General features: G+C 34.2%; 1 protein-coding gene across 1 annotated transcript; it reads right to left on the bottom strand.

Moving 5' to 3' along the window:
• Positions 1-6,324: 6,324 nt before the first annotated feature.
• On the bottom strand, positions 6,325-8,056 carry faimb (Fas apoptotic inhibitory molecule b). The gene is made up of 4 exons (XM_067374624.1): positions 7,943-8,056; positions 6,895-7,123; positions 6,683-6,732; positions 6,325-6,474 (listed from the first exon to the last, which is right to left on the bottom strand). Exons 1-4 carry the CDS (start codon positions 8,054-8,056, stop codon positions 6,325-6,327), a joined length of 543 nt encoding a protein of 180 aa, XP_067230725.1.
• Between the last annotated feature and the right edge of the window lie 2,680 nt (positions 8,057-10,736).

Below are 10,736 nucleotides of genomic sequence, written 5' to 3'. Positions count from 1 at the left end.
TCTGTATCCTCTCAAACATCATTGCGCCTGCTCCTTCCTTTGGACGCTTCCTACTGGAAAAACGTCGGCGCTTTCGAGACCTCGTCTGGGTTGTAGCTGCGCTAATTCTGCGCAGTCCGTTGTTGTACACAGAAAGCATACAGGTCGCCACATGACTGGATGGCGGCGCTGTGGTGCGTACTTTGAACACATGTGTTGTCTGATTAGTGTACCGACCCTGTAAACCACTAGAATTAATTGTTTCAGCTCTGTGACACACTCAGACTGAGCCTGCGTCTCAATGTGCATACTATCCATCCTAAATAGTATGTGACACTAGTAATATTCAATACTATTTAGGGCGGATAGGGTGGATAGTATGCACATTGGGATGCAGGGTGAGTCTTATGATAACGTGGGTGTGAACAATAAAGGTTAAACATATGCAGGTTTTACTGGTGAAGTGGGCTTCTGGTGATTGGGTTGTTTTAACCCAGCTGTTGAGTTAAATGTTTGCCCAACCTGCTGAGTAGTTTTATTTAACTCAACTATTGTTTAAAAATTATTGTATGCCTGTCTTAAAATGAACCCAAAATATGTTGAAAATTAAAAATTGAACAAATAATTACTAGAGGCAACAATAATAATCAAGATATTGATTAATGTTTATTAATAAGCAATACATGTTTATTGTTTAATTATTATTAATTAAACTTATTAATAAATGTTCATTTATTAAACATATTAATTTCCAACATACTTTGGGTTCATTTTAAGCAAGCAATATAGTAATTTTTAAACAATAGTTGAGTTAAATAACTACCCAGCAGGGGCCTGTACCATGAAGCTGGATTAGCTGGCTAGCCAGGTAAATTTCAGATTAGTTTGCACCAATCCTGGGTTTTAGGTACCATGAAAGTGACTTGGCTTTTAGCGGTGTTCATCGCCATGGTAACTTACGCTCCACGGCTAACCTGCTCCGGGGAAGGTTATGTTCAGGGTTAGATATCTCAAACTGAAATTGGACCAATCAGGTGTAAGCTAAGTGACACTGACACACCCAACGCAATAAAGTCACTCCCCCAGTTTCTCTTCCACCAAATTAAAGGTCATTATATAGTAAAAACAAATATTTAATGATGAAGTTGTCTGGTTTTAATGATAATTTATATATGATTTGTATATGATCTATATTTTTATTAATCCATTACACACATGCAAGTTTAGTTTAACAGTTGTTATTAAGCACTTAGTTTCAATGAATATTGATCATATGTAGGCTAATATAAATAAGGTGTAAATATACTATTTAAATATGACTACATGTGAGCTTGTATGTTTGAGTCTCTATCTCTATATATTATTAACCATATAAACTAACTTCACTTGGACTGATAGAGAAAGATCATTTCTTTTATTTGTCCTCTTTCAAAGATAAGTATTTTCCATTAGTGTAAATGCGTTTAAATTCTTAATTTTCAGTTAATTGAATCTCACTGGCTCTCTCGTGAGAAGTGAATCACAGTTTATTTCTGTTGCAGGCATGTGATTGGCTGCTCACCACTGATGTCACAGATTCATGTGCACACACTTCACAAACTCAGGATCAAAGCCTGAGTTGACAGAGAAAGTTGATGATCAGCATCATGGTACCAACAAAGCCGGATTGGAGTGGTTTGGTTTTGTCAACTCGAAACTAATCCTATAACCCTGAGTTTGTTCATCTACCATCATGGTACAGGCCCCAGGTTGGGCAAATATTTAACCCAACTTGTGTTGTTTTTAACCCAGCATTTTTAGAGTGCAGATTCCCTGTAAAAGAGATTAATCTGAAATCTACATTTATTCTATGACTATAGGTATATAAATATATGTACATATTTAATTGCCCATGTTTTAATTGAAGATATAAAGTAGGATCATTTCACTCATTAACCTATAGGTTGTAATGAATAGTGAAGATGTCTAAAATATATCTAACTCAAGGAATTACTGAATAATAACCACATTAATTACAGTAAATATTAAAAAAAAGCAATAACACTTTTACTTACATTATATGTATATATATATATATATATATATATATATATATATATATATATATATATATATATATATATATATATATCGCTGAATCTTGAGATAAGGGACAAAACATGTTTTAGAAGTTAGATTTTTTTTTTCTAAAAATTTACATTTATTCATTTCAGAACTTAATTTGTGTCAACTGCGTTAGATGCATTAAAAAGCATGATATTTTTATTTGATCCATCCAACAACAGTGTAAAGTCTTCAGTTATGTAATAATGGTGTTCAGTAAAGGAGCTAAGTGAAAAATAAAAATAATTCTCTAATACAAATACTGACAGAGTTGACAAATACTGATGGTTTTGACAAATACTGAAGGACTTGACAAATACTGATGGTTTTGACAAATACTGAAGGACTTGACAAATACTGTCGGAGTTGACAAATACTGAAGGAGTTGACAAATACTGAAGGAGTTGACAAATACTGACGGTGATGACAAATACTGACGGAGATGACAAATACCGACGGTTTTGACAAATACTGACGGTTTTGACAAATACAGAAGGAGTTGACAAATACTGACGGAGATGACAAATACTGACGGAGTTGACAGATACTGACGGTTTTGGCAAATACTGACGGAGTTGACAAATACTGACGGTTTTGGCAAATACTGACGGTTTTGACAAACAATGACGGTGTTGACAAATACTGACGGTTTTGACAAACAATGATGGAGTTGACAAATACTAATGGAGATGACAAATACTGACGGAGATGACAAATACTGACGGAGATGACAAATACTGACGTTTTTTTAGCAAATACTAATGGAGATGACAAATACTGACGGAGATGACAAATACTGACGGAGTTGACAAATACTGACGGAGATGACAAATACTGACGGAGTTGACAAATACTGAAGGTTTTGGCAAATACTGATGGAGATGACAAATACTGACTTTTTTTAGCAAATACTAATAGAGATGACAAATACTGACGGAGATGACAAATACTGACGGTTTTGGCAAATACTGACGGTTTTGGCAAATACTGACGGAGTTGACAAATACTGACGGTTTTGGCAAATACTGACGGTTTTGACAAACAATGACGGTGTTGACAAATACTGACGGTTTTGACAAACAATGATGGTGTTGACAAATACTAATGGAGATGACAAATACTGACTTTTTTAGCAAATACTAATGGAGATGACAAATACTGACAGAGATGACAAATACTGACGGAGATGACAAATACTGACTTTTTTAGCAAATACTAATGGAGATGACAAATACTGACGGAGTTGACAAATACTGACAGAGTTGAAAAATACTGACGGTTTTGGCAAATACTGACGGAGTTGACAAATACTGATGGTTTTGGCAAATACTGACGGTTTTGACAAATACTGACGGAGTTGACAAATACTGACAGTTTTGGCAAATACTGATGGAGTTGACAAATACTGACGGAGATGACAAATACTGACGGTTTTGACAAATACTGATGGAGTTGATAAATACTGACGGAGTTGACAAATACTGACAGAGTTGACAAATACTGACGGTTTTGGCAAATACTGACGGAGATGACAAATACTGACGGTTTTGACAAATACTGATGGAGTTGACAAATACTGACGGAGTTGACAAATACTGATGGTTTTGGCAAATACTGACGGAGATGACAAATACTGACGGTTTTGACAAATACTGATGGAGTTGACAAATACTGACGGAGATGACAAATACTGACGGTTTTGACAAATACTGATGGAGTTGATAAATACTGACGGAGTTGACAAATACTGACGGAGATGACAAATACTGACGGTTTTGGCAAATACTGACGGAGATGACAAATACTGACGGTTTTGACAAATACTGATGGAGTTGACAAATACTGACGGAGATGACAAATACTGACGGTTTTGACAAATACTGATGGAGTTGATAAATACTGACGGAGTTGACAAATACTGACGGTTTTGGCAAATACTGACGGAGATGACAAATACTGACGGTTTTGACAAATACTGATGGAGTTGACAAATACTGACGGAGTTGACAAATACTGACGGAGTTGACAAATACTGACGGAGTTGACAAATACTGACGGTTTTGGCAAATACTGACGGAGTTGACAAATACTGACGGAGTTGACAAATACTGACTGTTTTGGCAAATACTGACGGAGATGACAAATACTGACGGTTTTGACAAATACTGATGGAGTTGACAAATACTGACGGAGTTGACAAATACTGACGGTTTTGGCAAATACTGACGGTTTTGACAAATACTGACGGAGTTGACAAATACTGACGGTTTTGATAAATACTGACGGAGATGACAAATACTGACGGAGTTGACAAATACTGACGGTTTTGGCAAATACTGACGGAGTTGACAAATACTGACGGAGTTGACAAATACTGACGGAGATGACAAATACTGACGGTGTTGACAAATACTGACGGAGTTGACAAATACTGACGGTTTTGATAAATACTGACGGAGATGACAAATAGTGATGGAATTGACAAATACTGACGAGATGACAAATACTGACGGTGTTGACAAATACTGACGGAGTTGACAAATACTGACGGTTTTGACAAATACTGACGGAGTTGACAAATACTGACGGTTTTGACAAATACTGACGGAGATGACAAATACTGATGGAATTGACAAATACTGACGAGATGACAAATACTGACGGTTTTGACAAATACTGACGGAGATGACAAATACTGACGTTTTTTTAGCAAATACTAATGGAGATGACAAATACTGATGGAGATGACAAATACTGACGGAGTTGACAAATACTGACAGTTTTGACAAACAATGATGGAGTTGACAAATACTGACGGAGATGACAAATACTGACAGTTTTGACAAATGACAAATTTTGACCCCCAGCTGGGGTCAAATATACAGTTTGTGTAAATAGAATCATGAAACAACATTAGAAGATTTCCCCATATGCAAAAAAAAAAAACATTAAATCACATTATATAGACTTTTTGAGAGCACTTGTCAACCATCAGATATAAAACCTGATGGAGTTGACGTCTGATGGAGTTGACAAAACTGAACTTTTCCCCCCCTTAACCACGTGTTGTAAAGTGGAGCAATTTAGTTCTTTCTCAGTTGTTGCTGCCTTAATAAACATAACAAAAATGCCAAATTTATTCCACAACTATTTACAGAAACTATTACACCGGGATGATGGAGTCGACATGTTAAAGCTGTGACCGCAGAGACTAGGCATTTTTTCATGAAAAATATCATTCAAGACTTACTTTTTGTATTTTTCGATAGATTGCAGATCTCTGCCTTTCAATTTAAATGTATATTTTTGAATTTGATGCATTTTTAAACACTTTGTTTGGCAATTTTACAGTGTGACCTCATGCTGAGGACAGGCTAAATTACATGTATTTCCAAGTATAGAGCATGAATTTTTAAAATAAAAAAGCAATGAATGTCCTGAGTATCCTGATTTCCTTTAGATGTAACTTTTTTTCATGTATCTTGGTTCAGTTGGTTGTGACTGAATCAGAGTAAGAATATTGTTGCCTGATTTTTTACCTTGTTATCTTCTCTCTTGCTAAAATGCATTAATACAATCAAAAGAGTTAAACTAAAAATAATAACACTTGTCCTGTCAGCATCATGTCATAGATCATTATCAGAGACATGAAATTTGATCAGTTAAAAGTTAAAACTCACTAATTCTTACAAATTTTGATATTCAGATGAAATAACAAAATTACACAGAGCACAGCCGTTCATTACAACCTCATGTTGAGATGACATTTTGTGCCATCTATGGTCAAAAGAAAAAATTAAAGTGGGGCTCATCTTGCCTCAAGCTCATCTTACCCTGGGCTTGATAACAGAAAACAGTTTTTTCTCATTTTCACAAAATATATAATTTATTAAAATGATGGTATTCTAAAGACACTTTAAGACCTTTAACATCTTTAAAGGGAAATTATCCCATGATTTACTCACTCTCAAGCCATCCTAGGTGTACATGACTATCTTCTTTCAGGCGAACACAGAGTTATATTATCGGATATATAAAATATCCTTGCTCTTCCAAGCTTTATAATGATAGTGAATGGGGGGGCGAGACTTCAAAACAATCCCTTTAAATGTTTTTGTCCATACTCTGAACAAATGCCAATGTACTAGATTCATAAAACACTTCAGTGCCATCTGTGTCTAATTCTGATAAAGTACACTGTGCTAAATGTCTTGCACATCTGAATTCTATTAGCCTCCATATTTACTCAATGGCCTCTTCTATCCCGATTCCATCCACCAGTAGGGAATGAACTATCCCATTCCGTTTCCTTCCACTAGTTGTTGCTTTTATGCAGCATTCACGGTTCCCCAAAGCAAAGTGTGTCTCGCTTCCATTCTCGGTAAACTCCCCCTGCACACAGAAAATCAATATAAACACAGGCCTATAACTAAATAAGCACAAGTCATGGGAATGCTGTGCTACGGATAAGATGGTGTTTCACATTTCCACAGTGGTCAAACAACTACTCCATTAGCTGACGTGACTCTGACTTACTGTACAATGGACCAAAGTGTGTCTTTCATACACTAGTCTGAACTGCAGTATTGAAAGTTCTCACCATGGTCTCCATTTTCTGTCCATTGCACCATACGTCCATAGTGTCTTTCTCTAGTGAAACAGGAAAAAAAATAGTTTGCTAATGGTTGTCTTAATTTGAAAACCCCTTTCTCTTCTTACAGTGTGGCTGGATATAAATTAACCTGAGAATAAGGGCTTTCAGAAAAACATTATTGTTAGGTCATAAATCAAGAGGGATGTTGTGTATCTTACCTAGAACTATCCTGTAATCAGCACCATCCAGTTTCAGCACCCATGTTTTGGAAATTTTTGAACGGTTGTCCAAGAAGGACTGGAGACTTTTTCCGTTGATTTCCAGTGTGTACTCGTAGGAAAACCCAGTGATTGCCTCAATATTTATGGATGCTTTTGTATCTGTACTCCCAATAGAGAATGTTTCTTTGCCCACCAGTTTGAACATCCAATCCCTCCTCAAAACCTCCTTAAAAACAAGACTTGATAAGACTTTATATACAAAAATGCTGGGTTAAAAACAACCTTAGTTGGGTTTAAAATGGATAAACTCAGCGACTGGGTTGTTTTAACCCAGTGGTTGGGTTAAATGTTTGACCCAACCTGCTGGGTAGTTTTATTTAACCCAACTATTGTTTAAAATTGTCTGTATTGCTTGCTTAAAATGAACCCAAAGTATGTTGGAAATGAACATTTATTAATAAGTTTAATGAATAATAATTAAACAATAAACATTTATTAAATTGCTTATTAATAAATGTTCACATTTTGATTATTATTGTTGCCCCTAGTAATTATGTGACTGAATTTTTTATTTCCAACATATTTTGGGTTCATTTTAAGCCAGACATAGAGTCATTTTTAAACAATAGTTGAGCAAACATTTAACCCAACTGCTGGGTTAAATTCAAACCCAGCAGTTGGGTTAAATGTTTGCCCAGCGTGCTGTATAGTCTCAACTATTGTTTAAAAAATGCATTTTCAGCATCTTGAAACAATAGTTAAATAAAACTTCCCAGCACGTTGGGCAAACATTTAACCCAACTGCTGGGTTAAAACAACCCAATCGGTGAGTTTATCCATTTTCAACCCAACTTGGGTTGTTTTTAACCCAGCATTTTTATAGTGAAGTATTAGATATTATCTTAATATAATAATGAATAAATTCAAGATCAAAATATTATGTTCTACATTATGTTATATATGTATATACATATATAACATAATGTAGAACATAATATAACAATGAATAAAAAAAAAACACACACACATTTTGACTACCTCTCACCTTCCCATTTATGTAAATGACCCGTTTTCCTGTTGTTGTTCCGTGTTCAAACTCAATTCTGTAAACTCCATCACTTAAGGACACATCCCACACTCCCACAATGTCTCCGGACATACTGTATCCTATTAAGATCCACTCAACCCAGCCACTCTATACTATTTATATTTCTATGTAATGTTTCAGCCTGAGCTCGGTCATGATAGCAATCGTCATCGTGTGTAATTGCTGATCATATCTCTGTATATTCTGGAGGAGGTCTCCATCCTGTGCTCGCTCAGCAACGACTGCATTAGTGTAAGAGGATTAACTGATCAGGCGGAGAGTGACTGACGGCTGCAAGCACGTTTAAATAGATAGGTGATCTAAAGAGGGAAAAATAAAAACAAAACGATACTGAAATGTTAAAGAGAATAGTTTTTTTTTTGTTTTTTTTTTGGTCCTCTCTGGTCACTACCAATAGATGACAGTACCCTCTCTCTCGCCTTATAAAATAATCTTGATCTAGAAATATTTTCTAGGTCCTAAATATGGTCAAATAAAATAAAATATATGTACATGTTAAGTTTAGAAAGTTAAGATATTAAGATATCTTTAAAGGATTAGTTCACTTTTAAATAAAATGTTCCTGATAATTTACTCACCCCCATGTCATCCAAGATGTTCATGTCTTTCTTTCTTCAGTCGACAAGAAATGAAGGTTTTTGATGAAAACATTCCAGGATTATTCTCCTTATAGTGGACTTCAATGGTCTCCAAACAGTTGAAGGTCAAAATTACAGTTTCAGTGCAGCTTCAAAGAGCTTTAAACGATCCCAGACGAGGAATAAGAGTCTTATCTAGAGAAACCATCACTCATTTTCTAAAAAAAAAAAAAAAAAAAGTTTTAACCATAAATGCTCATCTTGAACTAGCTCACTTCTTCTTCTGTATTAGAATTCCAGCAGTGTAGACACTGCTAAGTGTATTACTGCCCTCCACAGGTCAAAGTTTGAATTAATTGTTATATAATTGCACTAGCATATTGAATATGACAATTTAGTTCAAAGTTTGACCTGTTCTTCAGGCATGCAAACTTGATGCAAAAAACACAAGAAGTGCTTTTTACCATTTTTGAATGGTCACAGTTTGTATATAATGAAACAAAGATTGTTAAAGTCAACAGATTTTACTAATAGAGCTACCAATCTCTGTGTAAAAATAAAATAATGATGCTGCCATCTTTATAAAGTCATTTTTACACTCCTGTAATTTAGCTCCAAATCTCAAGTGAAAATGGTAAATATGCATCTGTGACATTTAATATTTTGGCTTTCATCACTATTTATGTTTGTCTTTCTACAGAAAAAAATAATAACAAAATCAAAAATTTGAGTATTTTTTCCGGCGGAAGGAAGGCTTTTAGTGAAAGTTTACTTCATGGAAGTTGCACTGATACATATTTTTGTCTTTAATATTTGCCATAACCGTTTATAAAAGCAATAAGGTACTCAAGGTTAGTGCTGTATCGTGAATAAATCACGGCTGAAGGGCGTTGTTAGGCACAACGTGAAGCGGAGTACCTATACTGTATGTATTTTGAATGACTCAAACGCTAAGGACTATCCAGTACTTCTTGGTTTTAAATAGTTTTGTTTACAAAAAAAAAGCAACTCAAACATTAAAACAGGTTTTCAGACATTTTGATGCCAAGGACGCTCAATTTGTTGCAGCTAAATATATATATATATATATATATATAATATATATATATATATATATATACAGTACAGTCCAAAAGTTTGGAACCACTAAGATTTTTAATGTTTTTAAAAGAAGTTTCATCTGCTCATCAAGGCTACATTTATTTAATTAAAAATACAGTAAAAAAAAGTCATATTGTTTAATATTCTTACAATTTAAAATAACTGTTTTCTATTTGAATATATTTCACAAAGTAATTTATTCCTGTGATCAAAGCTGAATTTTCAGCATCATTACTCCAGTCTTCAGTGTCACATGATCCTTCAGAAATCATTCTGATATGATGATCTGCTGCTCAAGAAACATTTAATGTGTGCAATTGTACAAAATATTTGTGTACAATATTTTTTTTCAGGATTATTTGATGAATAGAAAGTTCAAAAGAACAGTGTTTATCTGAAATCTAATCTTTTGTAACATTATAAATGTCTTTACTGCCACTTTTGATTGATTTAATGCATCCTTGCTGAATAAAAGTATTCATTTCTTTAATTTCTTTCAAAAAAATAAAAATAAAAATTCTTACTGACCCCAAACTTTTGAACGGTAGTGTATAATGCTACAGAAGCTTTGTATTTCAGATAAATGCTGTTCTTTTGAACTTTCTATTCATCAAGGAATCCTGAAAAAAAAAAAAGTACACAACTGTTTTCAACATTGAAAATAATCATAAATGTTTCTTGAGCAGCAGATCATCATATTAGAATGATTTCTGAAGGATCATGTGACACTGAAGACTGGAGTAACGATGCTGAAAATTCAGCTTTGATCACAGGAATAAATTACTTTGTCAAATATATTTAAATAGTACACAGTTATTTTAAATTGTAATAATATTTCACAATATTACTGTTTTTACTGTATTTTTAATTAAATAAATGTAGCCTTGGTGAGCAGACGAAACTTCTTTTAAAAACGTTAAAAATCTTAGTGGTTCCAAACTTTTGGACTGTACTGTGTATATATATATATATATATATATATACACATAGATTAAAAACTCATTTACTGTGAGAGAAAAATATTAAGCGTGAGATTATAAAGATGATTTGTA

The sequence above is a fragment of the Chanodichthys erythropterus genome, chromosome 21 (genome assembly GCF_024489055.1).
Source record: "Chanodichthys erythropterus isolate Z2021 chromosome 21, ASM2448905v1, whole genome shotgun sequence".
Lineage (NCBI taxonomy): Eukaryota > Metazoa > Chordata > Actinopteri > Cypriniformes > Xenocyprididae > Chanodichthys > Chanodichthys erythropterus.
This window is presented reverse-complemented; position numbering and strand designations above follow the sequence as displayed.

Coding starts and splice junctions, on each gene's coding strand:
- faimb (XM_067374624.1), bottom strand. CDS start 8,056: ATGTCCGGAGACATTGTGGGAGTGTGGGATGTGTCCTTAAGTGATGGA. Junction 7,124..7,942: donor TCATTTACATAAATGGGAAG/GTGAGAGGTAGT, acceptor CTTGTTTTTAAG/GAGGTTTTGAGGAGGGATTG. Junction 6,733..6,894: donor TGATTACAGGATAGTTCTAG/GTAAGATACACA, acceptor CTGTTTCACTAG/AGAAAGACACTATGGACGTA.